Consider the following 21062-nt stretch of genomic DNA (forward strand, 5'->3'; position numbering starts at 1 on the left):
TATCCCACATAAAAGAACTAGAAGGACCTATAACCAGGATATACAACTATGCACTGGGGAGGAAAAAAAAAAAGATTGGCAACAGATGTTAGCTGAGGGCCAATCTTTCAAAAAGAAAAAAAGCAATAGAAAAAAAAAAGAAACTTGGGCCTGAGTTACCCTTCTACTGTACCAAAGCATTAACTAACAAAGCCAGTCTCTCTGTGTAGAGCAGTTCTCAACTGGGGGTGATTCTGCCCCCAGGGACATTTGGAGACAGTTTTGGTTGTCATACCTACAGGTGTGCTACCAGCATCTAGTGGGTGGAGGCCAGGGCTGCTGTTAAACATCCTACAATGCACAAGAAAATCCCCATAACAAGAATTATCTGGCCCAAACTGTCAAAAGTACTTCTGCTGAGAAACCCTGCTGTAAAGAAATTCATATATTAGCTTCAGTCATCAATGGTATTTTCTACTCTGCTACTTTCAAAGTTTTATTACTTCTGTGCACTAGGAGTTATAAGTGTTACACACGCACACACTCCAGTCAATAAACAGTTGTTGAACACTAGATATATGTCAGGCACTGAGCCAGGCACTCTTAAACTGCTCGTGGTTCTCTGAGGAAAATACATAGACCATATAATACCTTGTGAAAGGGACTATAATTACATAGAAAGAGATATCTAGCCTAGCCAGAATGACTTGCAAAGATTTTTTTGGAGGATTCTGAGAAGGAAGAGGCCTGAGCTGAGCCTGGGAGAATAAGTAGGAGAAAGCCAGGCAAGAGAGGGAGAGAAGCACATTTCTCACAAAGGGAGAAACATGGGTCAAGACGTGGTTAGGAAGTGGGCAGGAGCAAATCCTGAAGGATGCCACTTAATGTGCTGGCAACATTCAGATGGTCCCTAAAGGCAACTGGGACTCCTTGAAGGAGGAGTTAATTGGGGGAATGTGTTGGAGGCGCGATAAGATTTACATTTTAGAAAAGCCATATGATTTCTGAAATCTAACTGAGGCTAGTGAAGGCCTGACCTAAGGTAGTGGAGGTGGGGATGGAGAAGCGTGGCCAGTTGGAGGGATATTTAGGGGACAGAATAGACGGGACTGGGAATGGGGTGGACATGAGGGTGAGAGACAAGCAGTCCAGCATGAGCCTAAATTTTAGGCGTGGTATCATTTACCAAGTCAGGCAAGGCAAGAGGAGGATGAAGTTTGTGGGATGAGATAGGAAGTAAAATTTGGACATATCTTTGTGTCATACAAACTTTTTCATTTTTTGGTGAGCAAGATTGGCCCTGAGCTAACATCTGTTGCCAACCTTCCTCGTTTTGCCTGAGGAAGATTGTCGCTGAGCTAACATCTGTGCCAGTCTTCCTCTATTTTGTATGTGGGACACCGCCGTACCATGGCCTGATGAGCGGTGTGGAGGTCCGAACCTAGGATCTGAACCTGTGAACCCCAGGCCTCCGAAGCAGAGAGTGCAAACTTAGCCTCTGGGCTCACCCCTAAACTTTTTCATTTATAAAAGTAATATATATATATATCTCTTGCAAAAAATCCTGTAAAGGAGAGAGAAATATAAAAATCTCCATTTGGAAATAGCCAGCATTAAAATTCAGGTGGTTTTTTTTTCCCCAATATGTTCTATGTGGAAAATCTATACATTTTAAAGAAACAATCACAAATTAGGGTGCTTTATATATTGCTTTTTTTCACTTTGCTATGTATTTTTAAACATCTCCCTGTGTCACTGAATCTCCTTTTACATTTTAATGACTGCACAATATTTCAGTCTACGGGAGAACCATAATTTACCCCACCATCCCCTATTGTTGGAGGTTTAGATTGCTTAGGGATTCTCTTTTTCAAGAAATTATGCTTGTTGCCATCACAGTTTGAGTCCTCTAGAAGCTGACAGATGGCATTTGAGGCGCAAGCTATTTATTAGGGATTGACCCCTGTGAAGCAAAGAGGGAAGAAGCAGGGAGCATCGAGGGAGAAGGTGAGCTATGACACTAGCCTGCAGCCTCAACAGACCCCATGTCCACGGAAAGGGCTCCTTAGAGTTTCCAGTATACAGTGGAAATGACTGGACTTCTATAACCTCAGGTCACTCAATCACCAGATGAGGCTGCTCTGGGAGGCCCATGACTTCAGGTGAGGCTGTGCTCAGCTGAGGCCGACCTCAAAGGGGCTGACAGTTGGAGGCTGTTGGCTAACCATGCTCCTTACCTAAAGGGAGGTTTGGTTAGTGCATCTCTGAGTCCACAGAAGATGCTCATTTTGTGCCTCTATTTTCGCTTGTATCCTTAGGGTTAATTCCCAGAAGTAGAATTGCTGCAATAGAACACGGGCATTTAAAAAATTTCAGTATTTGTTGCCAAATTACCTTCAAGAAAGATTGTACCACTGTCTCCCACTGACAGTTCATTTCATCACTAATGTATAAGAACATGACAATTGTACTGTTTAAATATTGAAAGGCACCTCAAATTCTTTTGGGAAATAAATAATATTCTTGATGTTTTATCGCTGTGAATTTCATTTTAAACTCCTAAGGCAGGTTACCTTTCTCCGCAGAGCTGTAAAAATCTTTCCAGAAGGATACAATACTCTAATGACTGACGTTAGCAGGCAAAGAATTGGATTTAGGTCTTCTGAGTCGCAAATTTGCAACACTAAAGAGACGGAAATGGCTGGTGCCTGAACTGACGTGAAACAGAGTTTGCAATACCCTACAGCTCTTTCTATGTGAGTATTTGAGCAAATAAATGAAATTCTCATTTATTAGGAAAAAATCCATATTTGACACACTACTGTAAGAGAGAGACTAACGGGAAATAACCGTCATTTATTAAGTGCCTACTCCAGGCCAAGCAATGCCCTGGGCTTTTACCTACACCATCATATTTAATTCTCACAACAACCCTTTGAAGTAGTTATCATCACCATATTTTTCAGATTAGGAAATTGAAGCTCAGAATGTTTGGTAACTTGGTAATCTTAGGCATTCATATTCCCAAGTCTGTGCACTTCCTACCATCCTGGGCTGCCACTCCCAATGCTGTAAGCCAAGTTACATACAGTAGCTTTAAACAATATAGTTTATGTACATAGTAACTACAGTAAAAATAACGCTCATGAAGCTTGCAGAATGTCTGTCTTTCTACTGGACTGGAAATACATAGGATTCAGTGTCCAAAATGTTTTCATTTTTGTATCACTTATGACACCTAGCACTTGTAAAGCACTCATTAAATATTTAACAGAACAGGTCTTGAATAGCCAGGAAGAAATATCTTCCCAGTTTCTTTCATCCTCTGTCCTCATTTCGGGTTTGGCCTGATCCTAGTGTAGCCAGAAGGCAAAGAGATGATCCGGTGAACAGCCTCCCACTTGAGCAGGAACAACTGTCAGCTCCTCTAAACAGACCCACTGATTACAGACAGTGCCATTGAATGAAAATAAAACTAACTAAAAACCATCCTCTAGAAGTCACCCCAATCCAGAGGAAACCAGGGAAGTCTTCCTTCAGAAGAGTAAATGAGTTCTAATTCAGCCTTTAGATCTAATTTCCAGGTAACAGGAAATGCAGAGGAAAGAGAAACATGTGGAAGACACCATAAGAAGCCGTAAGATAAACCCAGAAGGCTGCCTGGTTTCTTTAACAAGACAATGCTATTCTAAAAAAAGGAGGAGGAGGGGGCGTGGAGAAGGAGGAGCCTATTCTAGGTTTAAAAAGATGTAACCAGACGCAATGCGTGGTCATTGTTTGGATTCTGGTCTAAGTCAGCTCTAAAAGACATTTTGGGATCAGTTGGGGGAATCTGGGTCTAGATTGGGTATAAATTGATACTAGGTGATTATTGCTAGCTTTAGGAAGGTGTGAAAATGGTAATATGGTTATGTAGAAAAGTGTCCTTTAATAAACCAGATGTATATTGAAATATTTGGGGTGAAATATAATATCTACCTTTTCAGCAAAAAAGGTGAGGAAGTAAATAAGGCAAAATATAAACAATTGTTAAACATAGGCGCCAGGTTTTAGCTATTCGTATACTAGTGTCTCTGCTGTATGTTTATCGTTGTTTCTCATCATAAACGATCCACCATCATAGATTCATAGGAAAAAAAAATCAAACAATCATAGGAAAAAAAGGGGGGGTTGCTTCCTTTACAGGAATAAGAACCGATCTTTATCTTCCTCCAAAGGTGACGCCATCACCGTGTGGCCTGGATGGGACTTCAGGAGCATCGAGCGCGGTTCCAGGGAGCCTAGACAGACAAGCAGGTTCCTTTCTGGAGATCTGCTTTGTGTCTGAAAAGAACCCAGTAAGGCAACCCATGAACCTCCGACCCTCCCGCCCTGCGCACCTGCCCAGGGCCGCTGCGGATGCTGAATAATCTGGCACCTCACTGCCTCGAGTGTACCCAAACCACAAAGAGTGGAAGGTTTGACGCTCAGGGGGGAGGTCGGTCAAATGGCCAGAACTGGGCGGAGTGGGCGAGGGGCGGGAGGAACGCAGGTCTCCTGAGCTCGAACCCTCGGCGGCAGGACGGGGCTGGAGCGGCAAGTACCCTCCGCCTCACCCACCTGGAAGCGGGGCGAGGCGGGGCGGGCCCAGGCTGGGGGAATGGGCGGCACGTGCCAAGGCCACTACCCTCACCTGCCGCCAGGAGGGCCCGGGCGGCCGCGGGGGGCGGGGGCTCGGGCTGGGGACGCCGCGTACCTGGCGGCGGGGCCCGCGCGCGGCGGGACGGCGGACTCGGCGGGAGCGGGAGCCGCGCGCTGCGGGTTCGGACGGCAGGTGAGGGCGGCGGGCCTGCCGGGCGGGGCGGCTGCGCGTCTCGGCGGGCCGCGTCCCCAGCGGGGGAAGTTTCTTGGCCGGGAAAGGTGCAATTGTGTGCAGCTATTCCTGGTATGTCAGGCGGGCCGGGCGGCCGCGAGCCGAGAGGGCGCCGCTTCCAGGGGCCCCGGGAAAGGGAAGGCGGCCAGGCGGGCGGAGGCGGGAAGGATGCGGGCGCGGGGGCGCATCCCCTCGGGGCGGGGCTGCGGGCCCTGCGGGCAGCGCGGGAGCGCGAGCGTGGCCTGGGCCACCGCCTCCTGGCGGACGGTGGCATCCCTTGGCCCAGACAGTCTGACCACAAAGGCGGCTGCGGTCCGGAGCCTCGGGGAGCCGCAGGGGGGCGGACGGAAGCGGCGACTCCGCGGCCGGGGTGGGCGGCAGGGTGACTGGGGCGGGGCCATTCCGGGAGGGCGGCGGCAGCGCTGCGACTTTTGAAGTCCAAACAGTTGTCCCGGCCGGTGCCGCGCGCCGCCTCTAGTCGCCCTCTCCACCCACGGCGCCCTGCCCGGCTGCCAGGTCCCCTCGGACCTGGGGTCGTTTTCAGGAGTTTAGAGAAAGCCAGGTCTTCAAGTTCGCGAAACCTTAGCAAGCTGCAGAGCGCAACAAAGGGAAAGGGCACCCGGGCGGCTTGCGGCCGGGGCAGGGGCCGGGGCGGCGGCCGAGTCGCGCGCGGGACCCCCGCCCCGCCGCGCACCCACCGCGTCTCTCTCTCCTCGTCTTGCCCTAGTCTTGAAGGGATGGAGGAGGCCGAGGCCGACTGCGCCGTAGCGTTCGCGGAGGCCCAGAGATGGGTGGAGGTGAGTGCCTTTAACTCCTCTCCTTTCCACGTGAGTTTGCGGCCTCGGGGCGGGCGTCGCGAGGTGCGGGCGGCCCGGCCACTCCGCGCTTTGGCGTCCTCCCGGGACCGTCGCGGGCGCGCAGCCGGCGGGTTTGCCTGTGCTGTTTTGGGGACTTAAGTTCTGCTTCTCCTTTAACGTCCAGCTAAGTTTAGCGCTGAGCTCTCTGCGACGGTCTCGCTGGCTCCCCCGGAGCTCCTGGGCCAGGGCAGAGTCGAGCGCGCGCCCACCCGCGTTGGGGACCGCGCCTCCCTGTGGGCCAGCCCACGTTGGCACCCGGACGCCCGGGCTGTCTCTCTGCGGGGAACAGCTGGCCGTGGGTCCTCTGGTGCATGTCTTTGGGATGGGTACAAGTGGGAATGCCTGACACAGGTCTGCACGGGCAGTATATTAAGTGGATGTTCTGTGGGAGGGTGAGTGGAGGAGTTAGACACCTATGGCGCACCTGGAGAGATGCTTTCTCCCAGGCAGCATCCGGAGCCCAGGGCAGGGGAGCCAGGGTTTGTACTTCTTCAAAGTCGACTTTGATGAGACTAAGATCTCCTAGGGTCATTCGCTGAAGGCTTGTTAATTTCCTAGTTGTGCCTCAGACGGTATCTTCCATTCGTTTCTTTCCGATTAAAAAGGAGATGCTCTCTTGGAGGTTTCTTCATCAACGCCTTAGAGTTACGTTTATCTGTAGAAGGTTAACACCAGGACTTTTAGCCGTTATTCAACTGTATGAAACGACTTTTTAAATGGTGGTTAAGAAGTCTTCCCGGCAGATGTGAATCAGGAATAACTGCTTGTTAGAAAATTGTTGCCGACACCAGCCTTGCAGTCATTTAGGAGTTATTGATGCCACGTGCTGGCTTTCTCAACGTATTTAAAAATAATTAGGCTTAACGTTTAGTCCATGGGAAAAACATGCTCAAGAATACCAAAGCAAACAGTGTTGAAAAAGAATTCATTTGTCCTTAAAGAAATAAATGTATATATGTGGAAAAAATAAAGAGCATAAACTTTAAATGTTGCATTTCTTACGCTAAAGGAATGTGAAACGTGAGTAGCATTATCCGCTGGATAGTAGGGAGGGGGTCTAAGAAATCAGGTTTCGGTGTCTTTTTTGGGCTGAAACGTTAAGCTAGTCTGAAGGTGACTTAGGTGAGAGCGGAGGGCCTGGAGGGGGAGGGAGAAGAATAAACAGTGTATTTTGACTTGAAATGAGAGTGGAAAAATTCCAGCAATGTAGTTAAGAGAAATAACTTCCCCCATTCATAAACTTTGAAAAGTCAAGGCTTCCAAAGTAATTTTCCATTAGGAGTGTTTGTCCTGCATAATTTTAGAAAAGAAATTGAACTTTTTGCATTTGAGTGTTGGGCTGGAGGGAGGGAAAAGGGAAGAAATGTAGGGACATTTTTTGGTCATACATGGCTCCCGTGTGGAGTTTGTATCTGCGTGCTCTGTAATTGCTTCAGGAAATCTGTGAATATGGATGGATTCACACCTTTTTCTTTTTTAGTATGCACACTTTTAAAATCTAAAAATTCCTTGTTTGTTGTAGCTTGATCATAATTGCATGGGATTTCTGTGAGAAATTTGTATCTAACAAACTTGATGGAAGTGTTTTGTGGTAAAATATATCATAGAGCATCTTCCCACTCCCATGTCACCCCATCTGAGAGTGTCAGCAATGATTTGGCAACTCTCTACAGTGCTGTGTTCATCATTAGCAGAGAGCAAAATTTTTCTAAAGGCTTTGCCACATCATTTTAATATAGTTAATGAAATAAAAATTAAGTGATTTTTTTCTAGTGCCACAGGGAGCAAGGCGTTAGGTTCATTGAAGATATGTGAATACTTCACATATTCACATATACTTTGGGCATTTGAAGTGATAGCAGTGTGTTCACTCTTAGATTTAGTTTTTCAGTTAGTGTCCAAATTTGTCTGTCTACTTAGCTTTGCCTTTACAACCAAAGCACATGTTTTAAAATATTGTTCTTGCCAAAAGAAGCAGAACGAATGACTCTCATTGCCACAGCTTCTTAACTCTAAGAACCCCTAATTTGAAGATAAAATATTGATTCTAAAGTGTATTTTGTAAAGTATTTTGGAAAGTGAGGAAGATTATAGTGTAAATCTTTCTCCTGCTTGGTAATATTCTTACTCTGGTTTCCCTTTCTATCATACTTTCCTCTACATATGTTGAAGCATAAGTGGGTCCTTCATTTATATGTGTATATATATGTATTATAATGTTATTTTATATAAAATGTATATTATGTATAAGCTGCTGCCTTTATCCTCAGCTGCAGCTTTGAATAACCCAAGGTCAAGAAGCTCTAATAACCTTGTAAAACTTTGAATGATGACCACAGTCCATGTCAGTATGTCCTTGCCATTTCCGTTTTCCATCTGTCTTTTTTTTTTTTTTAAAGATTTTATTTTTTCCTTTTTCTCCCCAAAGGCCCCCAGTACATAGTTGTATATTCTTCGTTGTGGGTCCTTCTAGCTGTGGCATGTGGGACGCTGCCTCAGTGTGGTTTGATGAGCAGTGCCATGTCCACGCCCAGGATTCGAACCAACGAAACACTGGGCCACCTGCAGCGGAGCGCGAGAACCCAACCACTTGGCCACGGGGCCAGCCCCTCCATCTGTCTTTTTAAACAGCTAATATATTATTGCCACAACCAAAGTGAAAGTTTTATTTATTTTATTTTGGGAGAGGGGGGAGAAAGGGTGAATTGAGGGCTAGTGGTTGTTATTCTACCAATTACTATCATTTTATAACTCTTTTTTTGTTTCTTTCAAATTGTTGGATACTTAGGAGTGTATATATACTTACTTCTGGTTAGTTTAATATTTCAATTCAAAACAAGTGTAGGAATGCTACCCTCTAAGGTAATTCCATGTAATGATATTGGATTATTATCTGGTTGGAAATACTGTTTGGAATATTAATAATGTAGCAGAGCTGGTTTATGATTAAACATCGGTTTAGCCCAAATCATGTAATGGTCTGAAGGCAAGGCAGAGGGGAAGCTTGATTCCAGCAAGGTCGTGGAGGGGCTGATGAAGTGGTAGAAAGTACAGCCTGGACTCTAATTTTGGTCTTTTCTGCAGCACCTTTTCATTTTCTTACCTAATAGTTGCCTCTGTCTCTCTGTTTTGGGGCATTAAAACGCCTTGTAGTAAACAGACAGAATACCAATGAGATTGAAAACTGGGTATATAGCTCATTGCCTTGGTTGGTGACCAGGTTCCAGTCTGTGAGTTAATGTTGCTATCTAGGTTGAAGTTTAAATACAGTAGTAATTTTTACGGCTCACAGGCTAGCTTAAATCATTTGCCACGCATCTGCTCTTCCTCTTATCTCTGGGTTTGATTCTTTTAGCATTGCTGTCACCCTGTAGAAGGACTGAAGGGATGCCAACTTGAGCTCAGGGCCAAGCCTGGCACCAGAATATGGATGCTTCCCTGGTTACTTCCCGTTGGTCTGTTTCTCCACCTGCCCCCTTTTATCCTTCAGGGCTGTGCTGGTCAGCCTCTTGGTTTACCTTGGGTGCTGCATTGTTAAAGCATTGCACTCTGTGGGTCTCCCGTTGATAACAGCAAAATAGTTCTAAGTGATTTCCCTTTTTCTCTGCAAACTGCACCCCTTCTCCTAGAGGTTTCCAACCTGTGGTCTGGTGTGAAAGCGTTTGCTTGGTGCACATGAATCCTTAGTGTGGTGCGGTGTCGTCTGTCAACTAAATGAAGGTCTCATGGATTTGTCCTGTTGCTTTCCAAATGTGTGTAGAGTGATAAAAACATTCATTTGAAAATGTTACTGAATTCGTAGAAGCATTTTGGGTAATGATATATAATTTCTGCTAACAGATATTAAACTTGAAAATACTATGATGGTAAAATTTGTTAAAATTTTTAACTGTTAGGAAGCGATTCTTATACTAGCTGTTGCAGCCAAAATAATTTTTTCAAAATATAAACGTGATTTTGTTAGTTCCTTGTTTTCTAGGAGTTGTGAAAAGCTTTAAAGTCCGTAATTCTTACATTATGCTGTGAAGCATAGCGTTCACAGCTCTTTACAATCTGGTCTCTGCCTATATATCTGTCTTTTCGGGGTCATTTTCTCCATAACTATTTGCATTTTTGCCAGATAGCATAGAGATTAAGAGCACAGTTTTGTGCATTACATATCTAGTACTTATTTTTCTTGTAAATGGGAGTTTGTACTTCTTGACCACCTTCATACCATTCACGATGACTTCTGTGTGGTATATTTGAAAGCTGCTGGGAGAGTAGATTCTAAAAGTTCTCGTCACAAGGGAAAAAAATTTGTGTGTAACTATATGAGGAGATGTATATTAACTAAACTTTCTGTGGTGATTGTTTTGCAATATGTGCATGTGAAGTCATTATACAGCACCCCTTAAACTTCTACAGAGCTGTATGTCAATTATATCTCAATAAAACTGAAAAAAAAAAAAAGTGCACAGTTTTGGAATCAAGTCATTGCTCTGGTCCTGGCTCTCTGCTGCTGAAAGCCAGCAGGCCTCAGGATCTTCTTTGAACCTCCCATGGTGGTTGTGCTAGTTAAGTGAGTTGCTGACTGCAGAGCAGTTAGCGCTCCCTAATCCTTGCTTGTGTGTCCCCAGCGCGCAGGATGCTGTTTTCTCGTCTGCAGGCTATTGTGCTCGTTATTCCTTGCTTACCCGACACTCATGATGCCTCATCATTCCTCCACACTGGGGCTAAAGTCCACTTTTCTGTGAAGCCTTTTCTGAACCACCAAACCTCCACCCCCACCCATTCCTTCCTCTCCTCTCTTGCTCATGTAGATCTTTCTTTTTGCACTCTGTGGTCTAAATCCATCCGTTTTTCCATATTAGACTATGAACTAACTGAGGGCAGGAACAGTATCTTATCTTTTGCTCGAGGACTTGGCGTGGTGCCTGGTAAATGCTTGTTGAATGAAAGGACAGTCTTTAAGGCTGTAGCTTTAGCAAAATTTAAAAGTAGGATTTTAAGGAGCAGAACTTCTTCCTTCTCCCAGTGGAAATTTGCTTCAGTATCTAAAGCTGAGTTCGTTGCTTGGCCAGTTGTTTGGCTGGGACCAGCAACAAGATGTGCCTTCATTTGCATGCCAGCATCTACTTGCCTATTTACTTAGCATTTCCTCCTCTGCTCCAACCTGGTTCCTGAGTCATGTCACTCTACTTCTATTCTACCTTCTATTTAATGGTTTCCCTCATGGGGACTTGGATTCAGTCATTTTGTTATCCAAAAAAAATGCCTATTATATGCCTACTCTGTACTGGCACTTGTCGGGCTTATTGATTCAAATGCCAAATCTCAACCTCTTTTCTGAACCTCAAGAACAGAAGCACACCCCCTGAGGGGCAGACATGCAAATAAACCCGGCAGCGCCATCAGATAATTGCTCTAATGGAAGTTTGCACAATGTGTAGTGATGGCATTTAGGAGGCAGCCTGAGTCTGCCCGGTGAGTCAGGCAAACTCACAGAGGAGGCTGGAGTGGGCCTAACACGTCTGCCCAGGGGGCTGGGGCACTGTGGCTTTATAACTTGTGAGATCTTGAAGTCGCATACAGCACAACTTTCAGAAGTTGCTCAGAGTAGTTTATTTTTCCTCAGATAAGTTTACATGCAGTGAAAGGCACAGATTTTAAGTGTGCAGTTGCAGGAGTTTTGTCAAAGGTATATACCCATGTAACTGGCACCCTAATCAAGATATAGAACATTTTTTTTTAAGTAGTGTTTTTTTTTTTAAAGATTTTATTTATTTATCCTTTTTCTCCCCAAAGCCCTCCAGTGCATAGCTGCACATATTTTAGTTTTGGGGCCTTCTAGTTGTGGTACGTGGGATGCTGCCTCAGCGTGGCCTGATGAGCGGTGCCACATCTGCGCCCAGGGTTGGAACTGGCGAAACCCTGGGCTGCTGAAGCAGAGAACGCGAACCTAACCACTTGGCCACGGGGCTAGCCCCAAGATGTAGGACTTGTTTATCACTCAAAAACGTTCCCTTCCAGAAGGACACATCAGTCTCCACCCCTCCTGTAGGCAGCCACTCTTCTGATTTCTAGTGTCATAGGTTTCTCAGGGTAGTTTTGAACGGCCATGAACTGTCTTGATTCAATATGTTTGTTTTTCTTTGTGCAGCATTTTACTATTTCTTGAACACAACCTCTTCATATGGTGAATAAGAAAGATCCTAGGACAGGAGGGATGGCAGGAGATGAGGGAGTTCCCAAAATCCTCTTGGGAAGGAACTGATACATACAAATAGGAACCAGGGCAGGGATGGCGTTAGAATAGCCTGACTCCAGGGAGTATAAACAGATATGGCAAGGTATTTCCTGAGGAACTGGGAGTATTCCACCACAGTGTCAGTCATTCTGGATCCTTCCAATGTACTGATGCACTGAACGCTAGAAACGGACCTTTTCTTAAAGTAGGGGAAATTACAAAGAGCTTGTACCTTTAATAAAACAGAGTGTCCTTGAACCAGTTAGAGAGGTGCACCCACTGGGCCAAAAGGAATGAGTGATTTTTTGGTTCTTGATACACATCACCAAGTAACTCTCTGAAAGCTTCGTGCTAATTTGCAACTATGAACAGGGGTTGAGGGCTCCAGCTTCTCCATATTCTGGCCAGAATTGAGAATTGTCATTTGCATTTTCCTTCTAAATAAATAGATGAAAGAGGCGTGTTGTTCTGCTTTTTCTCAGATCACTAATGATGTTAAACATTTATCGAACAGATGACTCATTGGGTTTCCTCCAGCGAGGAAGGATGAAACTGAAACAAGGAGGATTCTGTCTCCTCTACATGAGATCACAAAAGGCTTAGACGGCCCCTGGCCTGGTGAGGCGAGTCTCCAAGGTAGTAGGCATGGTAGGGCCGTTAAGGAAGTATCTCGTGTGTTGTCTTGTTTTTCTCTTTGGGTCGTTTGGAGATAGGCCTTTTGAGTTTTCAACAAAATTATGAGATGAAGAATGGAACAACTGGCCGTTTTGATTAAGCGGAGCACCTTAATGTCTCTTCAGCCATTTGTAAAGCACAGAAATTGTTAAAGCTTCTCCTTGACTGAGAGGGCTGATGTTCTGAGTGTGCGGCAGGGAGGACGCAGATTCCTTTAGTCCGTTTGGTTCTTGTCCTTCCATGCAGTGCTCTAGCGCGGTCTCTCTGGATGCCAAGAGTGCTTTGGCTAGTAAGGGACTGCTGATGGGACTGACCGTTTCCTTTTACCCCCCTTCCTTTTTAAACTGCTTCTCAACATACCAGTATTTGAGTTAGGGAAAAGCGCTAGTTTTGAGAATATTAGTTAAGAAAAACAAGCAGTATCGACAAATTTGCCTGACTCTTTTAGTTTGTAGAAAAGTAGACTTTGTAGGTGAACTATTTCATCTATTACCATCTGCACATTGAGTTGTCGCTGCTGTTCCTGTGTCCTACCGTCCCCAACAGAAAGTTCTCAAGTGCTTCTTGACTAAATTAGTGTTTTGTGTCCAATCAAGAGGTTGGCTTATTTAATTGATGTTTGCTGATCTCTGTAAGCCTGTTAACTGTCACAAATGTATTTGAGCCCTAGGAAATGATAAATTATGCATACCTGTGTTTATTCTTTAGTTTCGGAAGATAATTATTGGGTGCATTTCTTTAAAAACACTTTTGATGTGCTCAGAGCTCTTAATAAGGATAATAGCTGTCGTATATGCACAACTGTGCGAGCAGGTTTAACACACTCAGTCTGCCACTTTGCTCTGAGGAGATGGGTATTAGCAAATTCTATAGATGAGTCACATCACAGCCCCGTAAGCAGCCTTTCCAAAGACTGTAAAATCCTCCCTGGCAGGATGCTTGAAGACTGGTTCTAACTCCTGGGTACAGGATTCTCGGTTTGGTGCTTGAGTGCATGTAGGTGATGGTGCACAGTGCTAGACCTTGTGTCTTTAAGTACAGTGGGGATTGTCAAAAGGAGAGAGGTTAGAAAAAATTTTGTGTGGGTTCTGGGGGCAGAACTGGTAATAACTCGTCACAATGAGGCTTTTGACTCAAGTATTTTAAAGACCCTTCTATAAATAAGGAGCCTGTCCTACACCAGAATGGGCTGATTTGAATAATGAGTTATCTACTAGTGAAGGTTTTACAAGAGAAAGTGATTGACAATGAAAACAACTAATATTTTTTTTCCACCTTGTGCGAGACGTGTGGTAGGTGCATTATACCCACATACCCTTATGATGAAAGACTCTTATTATCCAAGGGTGTTCTTTTCAGATGAGGAAAAAGGGGTAAGAGGTTTGCTCAAGGCTAGTAAGGGGAAGTTAGGGGTTTGGACCCAGGCACTTTGACTCCACAGCCTTATCTCTTAGTCACTATGCTCTAGTGCCCAAGAGTGATGCTGGTTAGTAAATTGTAGTAAATCAGGAAGAGAATGGGCTCTCAGTCCTCATTCCATTGAAAGCTGAAAGATTAGCTAGTTTCCGTTGATGACAAGTCCTGCACACCCCAACACGTTCTATCTTGTGATGTTAGTGCCTGGAAAGCACATGACGATCAAGTATTATATAAGCTGTGCAACTGCTGATAGCCACTCTTGAGCAATTGCATGCTTTAGATTTATATGTTCTGGTATATCTAAGTGGATGGATTAGTGCTCAATAAACCATTTAAAGTAATATGAAAGGTAAGCGTTTTTCTATGGTGACATTGAGTTATACTTTGAGCTAGAGTAGGAGATAAATTTAACTAGTTTCTTCTATAAGACAAATTTACAAAAGTATCAATTTCTTCTCGTATATGACCTATATTTCAGTAGTCCATGGCATGCCAAAAATTCTACACACTGTTATTGTACAGCGCTTAGAAATATATGTCATGTTATTGATGAGGATACTTTCTAGTTAGTGTTTTAGACATGTAAATACTGAAGCAAAGACCACAGTAGAAGATTTTGTCTTCTTAACTTGATTAAAATTTGACTTAGATGAATGAGCTGGGAAGGAAATATCTGAATTCTTTTGTTAGACCACCATTTCATAACATCCAAAGGAAGGGCAGTCATTGCCAACCTCTGTATAAACTTTGATTCTGGAATCTCGTTAGACTTTAAAGTCTTTCATTCTACCTGAGGAAGGAGAAAATAAGCAAACATTTTGCCTTTACTTCTTGAGGAATATGTAATCAATTTGGAGCTTACCCTGTTGTCCAAGGAAAATATTGTCAATCTATCAACAGCATCAGACACAGTTGGTCACACTTTCCTTCTTGAAATATTTCTTGCAATTGCCCTCTGGGTTTTTCTCCCATTTTACTTGATGTTTCTGATTTTCTTTCGCTGAATCGTCCTAATTATTTTGATCAGTAAATATTAGAGTGTCCCTGGGTTTATCTTCCCAAATGTTCTTTTTTGTCTACAATCTCTCTCTAGCAGATATTATTAAATAAATAGCTTTATACACCTTCTATATGCTAATGACTTCCATATTTGTATTCCTGACCCTGATGATGCTTCTAACCTCATATATATATATCTAGTCAAGATACTCAGTTGTGTGTCAAATAGGCACCTCACGCTTTGTTCAAAACAAAACACTTAGTTCCTTCCCCTCCCTACCACCTACCTACTCATCCCCCTAGTGTTCCCCTTCTTAGTAAATGGAACTGCCGTTCACCCACTTGCTCAAGTCCCCAACATTGAAGTCATTAGTAACTCTTGTTTTGATCATACTCCACGTCCAGTCTGTCAAGAAATCCGGCTTGCTATGTCTTCAAATATAACCAGAATCGGACTGCTTCTTGCCACATCCACTATCAGCTCGCTGCTTCCAAAGTAACAGCCAGATTCCTTTTTAAAAATGTAAACCAGAAACTATACATCTGACTGTGCCCTCTGCTTCCCCCATGATGGCTATCCATTACATTTAGAGTAAAATCGGAATTTTTAAACCATGGTTTGTGGGGCCCCCCCATGACCTGTTCCCTGCTTGCCTCTCTCTTCTCTGCTCCCACTCTTCCTCTTGCTTATCATGCTCCAGTCATGCTGGCTTCCTGCTATTCCTCAAATGTGCAAAGAAGGTTTTTACTTCAGGGCTTTTGTGTTGTTCCTTCTGCGTGAGTACGTTTCCTTCACTTATTCAGGTCTCAGCTTAACTGATACTCTCCCCGCCCCCATGTAATAACCCCTCTTGTCACTCCATAGTCTTATATTTCATAGTACTTGTCATCACTTGCTTTTGTATATTTTTTTTCTTTGACTCTTACTCCCAGTAGAATATAAGTGCCTTATATGCAAGGGCTTAATTTGTTTTCAAGCCTTGAATAGTGTCAGGTATTTAGTAGGCACTCAACAAATATTCTGTTGGATAAATAAATGGATGGACGAACAAATGTCTTTTAATTCTTTGTACTTGAAATCTTTTTAACCCTCTCTTTTGACTGCCTTTCTGGCTGTGCTTCACTCAACAAGAGAAGTTGGTTTTATTATATTAGATTTTTGTTTTGTTTTTCTTCAAGTTCAGTTCTAGATTGAGCAAGTTCAAAGCATGTTTTAAAAAAAGCAAGTTTAAACCATGAGAAACGGACTTTGTTCATCCTTGTAAAGAAGCAAAGGTAAGCAAATATCATAAGATAATAAACATCCCAGAAAATCTGAAGATGAGCCTTCTTAGCTGAATATCCTGCCCTGGGGACAGTACGTTATCGTGAAACTTAGGGATATTAGTCATGGAAAGGATCTCATGGTTCACGGATTGGGGTCCTCCAGCTTCAGCATTGACTGTATCCAGATGCTAATGGGAGACAGTGAAGTAGGAAATAGCTTTACCCTGTTTTGAAATAAAAGAAAATAATCAAAAATTTGAGAACAAGAACATTTCTCCCTTTTGCCCCAACTCAAACATCAGAGGCCTACCTCATGCTTTCAGAGTGCTCCACTTTATGCCAGTTTTTTCAGGAATCATTCTGAAATGGCACATAAAACTGAGGAGTGGAGGGGCTGGCCCCACGGCCGAGTGGTGAAGTTCGCATGCTCCCCATCAGTGGCCCAGGGCTTCACTGGTTTGGATCCTGGGCGCAGACATGGCACCTCTCGTCAGGCCATGCTGAGGCAGCGTCCCACGTGCCACAACTAGAAGGACCCACAACTAAAATATACAACTATGTACTCGGGAGATTTGGGGAGAAAAAGCAGAAAAAAAACCCCAAGAAAAACTGAGTTTTGTTCAGAAATGAAGGGAAAAGGGAAGATGAAACTCCTTGTCTGTTTTGATGTAAAGTGAATTTCTCTTTACTTGTTTTTTTAATTATTCCTCCTAGCTGTCATGTGGATTAAGTGATATTGTTCTTTTTATAAATACAATTTTTTTTTACAGATGAGAAAACAGTGGCTCAGAGAAGTTCAGTTTCTTTCCCAACACCACACAGCGAATACTGTTGGAACCAGTATTTGAAATTAGATTTTTCTGACAGAAAAACTCAAGCTCTCAACCACTTCATTCACCTTCCTCTCCCTCTTTTATAGCTGTACCTACTCTTTTGGCATGTATACACTCTGTTTTGCTATTAGCTATTTTGTATGTCTGCCTTTGCCTCTCTCATTTGTTCTTATTTCACTGTTGGAGCTAAGTTAAAAAGCATTGGAAAGTGCTTAGACTCAATATAAAACGTTGTGTAAATTCACACTAAGATGTGAAGAACTTCCTGTTGTTGGGATGTGATGGGCTTAGAGGCAGTGTATGTGGGGTAAGGAAGGGAATGGTGAAGGCACTTGCCATGGTGGTTCTTTCTGGGGTTTGTCATGACAGGGAGGAGACAGTCACAGGGCAGCATGGGAACCAAAGTGAACACATTGGACAACAAATCTGTAGGCAGTTTGAGGATGGGAAAAGCATTTGGAAGCTATTAGAGAAGGTCCTTCTTGAGCAGGACCAGAAAGATGATAAGTGGAAAGTAATGTGGAAGCCTTTTGAGATGAGTGGAGGTGATACTAGCATGAGCAGGAGTCCATTGGATTGTCTTGTTGGCAAGACAATGAAGCTAGTATTCTACTTAGTGTGGAAGGTACTTATTCAAAGGTAATGAGAATTGCAAAACAAAATTGTGGATAAAGGATTTGAAATTTTTCTGTAAATGCCTTGTCAGGTGGTCTTGGAACCCGTGGGAGAGAATGGGTCAGTGGAGGAGAAAGGCCATATCCCATACGGGATCAAGGACTGAGCCTTGGGAATTGTCTTCTGTTAAGAGAACAGGAAGAGCAAAGGGAGGTTGTGGTCAAGAAGCTAGGCAGAAGACGACGGATGTGTTAGGGATCCTAAGGGAAGCCTTGGTTCCGTGAAAGGTTGAGAGGAAAAGGTTTATCAATAGTGTTCAGGACTAAAAGAAGTGATCAAGGGAAGAGAAAATGGGAACAAGGCCATTGAGTTTGGCAAGAGAGCTGTCTCTCACATTTTGAAAGTACAGTTTTAGAGTGTTTGTGTGGGAGCCAAACCAAGCTGCAGAAGATCCTTCTAGAAAGTCAGTATAGGGGCAGGTGCACCATGAGAGGAGAGGTAGGAAGAGGTACCAAGAAATCGATATTGTCTTTGTGTTAACAAAATCATTCCCTGCCCCAAGCATACATTATTGGATAATATTTATATTTAATGGGAGTATACTCTAGGCCGACAGGTCTGAAGGAATTGTTGCGGTCTGCTGTACAAAGTACTAAAGTTGAAGCACACTACTATATTTTAGGAATCTGTGACCTTGTTGTGCTAAAGATCATCTGGAAGTCACTTTAATCTGAATTTATTTTCTCTTTCCTAAACAGGGGTAATGTCTCTCCTGTCCCCAGCGTTTTAAGCTGACAGTAAGCTGGTGAAGATATTTTTAATGTTTAGAATAAATGTATCTTAATAGTTTTGATTTAGTGACTCTAAGAAATTTAAAGTCATATTAATCTGGAAACAGATGATAATAAGAAAGGAAATAAAACATTTCTAACTTTTAAATATAGATACGAATAGTCACCATGAAAGCGTACATTCTTGGCACATCATGTCTTTGTTTCTTTTCTGTGTTCTAGCATCGTGTAGTGGCAAGAATGACAGGATTGGGGTAATACTGCATAGGCATAGCTCTTACATGGCCAGTCCCAGAGTAAAATGTGTGACGTGGACAAGACATGTAGCATTTCTCAGCCTCAATTCCCACAACTATAAAATGAGGATTGCAAGGTGGTGATGTGGTTTAGAAAAAACAATGTGGGATATATGTATGTACTTAACAAATGGTAAGTGCCCATATTATTATTATTATTCTACTAAATCTGTGTATAATCAGAAAATAGATTATTAAATGATGACTTTTTTGTCTTTCTTGGAATCACTAATTTTTAAGGTTGTGTGCGTGTGTGTATTCCACAATGCAATTAGATAACTTGCTTTTTATTCTAACCTCTGATTTGTGAATATGGGTTTTTCTTAAGTTCCTTCTATATTGTTCTTAAGCTGTAATAAAAATCCTTTCATCTATGAGAAATCGAGGTTGGAATGAACAAATGCCTTACAAGTAATGGCTTCTGTTTCTTGAGGGTACTTGTCATCTTCTTCTCTCTATGGATCCTCGTGCTCAATTTAGCACTGCTTTGCCATCAATTCTTTCCCATCAATGGAAGGATGGTCAACTTGCCTGAGACCTTTTAAATTGAAGGAAAAGAATTCCATATTTACCTCACTGTTGAAAATACTGGCATGTCCTTGTACTCACTGCTCCCTTCTGTTTCGCTACTGTCTATTTGAAGTTTCAGATTAGAGCGTAGCATGTGCAGAGGCAATGTATTAAGTTTCTTCTTTTCATATAAATTTTTTCAGATCTCTATACATTACTGTTATCTCAATTATTCTTTGTTCTTTGTGCGTCTTTTTGACCCTTTAAATTACTTTTCGTGTTTCATGTGCCTTTGAGTCGTCTTATTAATTTAGCTTTTCTGCTGTATTCAATTTGGAAGAGGCAATTGTAAGATATTTCGAAGAAGGAAGTTTTATGATGTCTTACTAAAAATGGGCCTAATGAGGTATTTTAGAAAAGAGAAGCTTTTATAGTTTGCATGAAGAAAGGAAATGCATTTTTAGGTGTTTTATTCAAAGGATAAAGTTTATACAACTGCCTGTTTTTAAGCCAATTTGCAAACATTTTTAGACTTGGAAAATGCTTGTAAGTCCTGAAAGGTATAACTTGCCAAGTAGCTGATGCTTTTGAAATTTGGCCTTAGTTCTGGGAAAAGAATGTGGTTGACAGCCACACTGCAATTTACAGTAATTCTTTTTGTGTAAGGAAATGAATCTACTTGACTTAATACATTCCAGATGAGCTTCTGGCTCCTTGATGATTACCAAGTCATTTAAAATTCAGGTTTCATTATTCAAATTAGTTACAGCAGCCCTCTCTGTGCTTGTAATGGCCAACGTGATGTTAAAATTTTGTGTAAAACTGAAACACTTTTGGGGGCAAATTGTGTTTTGGGTGGGCCATTTTGAGGCACAAGCTTATGATGTGGCCAGTGCCTGAGCATTTGGTGTGATCTAGGACTAAAAAGTGTCAAACATCTCTCTTGTGTCTAGTCCAGGCCATAAGGAGATCAAGTTGAAGACCCACAAGGAAATTCTGCTAGTGCCATAAAGGAGAACTTTCTTGGAAGCCCACTTAAATATTTCTACTTACTTTTCAGTGGTTGCCCTTATCTGTAAGGGAATCTGGAAAATGTTTTTAGCTGGACACATTGCTGTTTCCAACAATATTGGGGTTCCATTGCTAAGGCAGAAGAGGTTGACAATGCAGTGTCTGACACACTTCTTTTCTTTCTTTCTTTTTTTTTTTGTTGAGGGAGATTGGCCCGGAGCTAACATCTGTGCCAATCTTCCTCTATTTCGTATGTGGGATCCTGCCACCGCATGGCTGGATGACGGGTGTGTAGTTCTGTGCCCGGGATCCAAAGCCATGAATCCCGGGCCGCCAATGTGGGGCACATGAACTTAACCATTTTTGCCACCGGCTGGCTTCTGCCACACTTATTTTCTATTTGTTCCTTTCTCATAGCATTTTGCTTTGTTATGATTGCAATCTAGTGTATTGATTGCTCTCTGAGGATGTTATATTACTATAGTTCTTTTTCTTGTTCCCTGCATTGTCTCTGTTTCTTCCAAGTTCTTTTTCTGTTTTTTTCCCTTTAGGCTTTGGACTCTTAAGTTGGAAGTTTCTTTTAAACTTCTGGTGATCCTTGACTGACTGCTCTCTGGATTTCCTACTGTCTCTGTGTTCACAGCCATCTTCCTCTCTTCCTCACTACCCCTCTCCTACTCAAAGGACCTGTTGCCAATAGACTCTGAGTCTTTTCTAGGGGAATTTGCCT

At 43.0% G+C, this 21062-nt stretch overlaps 1 protein-coding gene across 20 annotated transcripts in view; it reads left to right on the top strand.

Annotated features, from left to right (window-relative positions):
* Nucleotides 1-3728: 3728 nt before the first annotated feature.
* The window catches only part of LMO7 (LIM domain 7), a 189780-nt gene continuing 172446 nt past the window's right edge, over nucleotides 3729-21062 (top strand). For 16 of the 20 annotated variants that reach the window (XM_070578896.1, XM_070578897.1, XM_070578900.1 and 13 more), the window contains exons 1-3: nucleotides 3729-3973; nucleotides 4197-4436; nucleotides 5559-5628. In XM_070578896.1, the coding sequence (XP_070434997.1) occupies nucleotides 4378-4436; nucleotides 5559-5628 (129 nt within the window). In that variant the 5' untranslated portion in view covers nucleotides 3729-3973; nucleotides 4197-4377. Of the gene's footprint in view, nucleotides 3974-4196; nucleotides 4437-4692; nucleotides 4904-5264; nucleotides 5629-21062 lie in introns of those variants that run through there. The other 4 variants (XM_070578898.1, XM_070578908.1, XM_070578909.1 and 1 more) reach the window with 3 other exon arrangements.

Source organism: Equus przewalskii, chromosome 16 (genome assembly GCF_037783145.1).
Source record: "Equus przewalskii isolate Varuska chromosome 16, EquPr2, whole genome shotgun sequence".
Taxonomy (NCBI): Eukaryota; Metazoa; Chordata; class Mammalia; order Perissodactyla; family Equidae; genus Equus; species Equus przewalskii.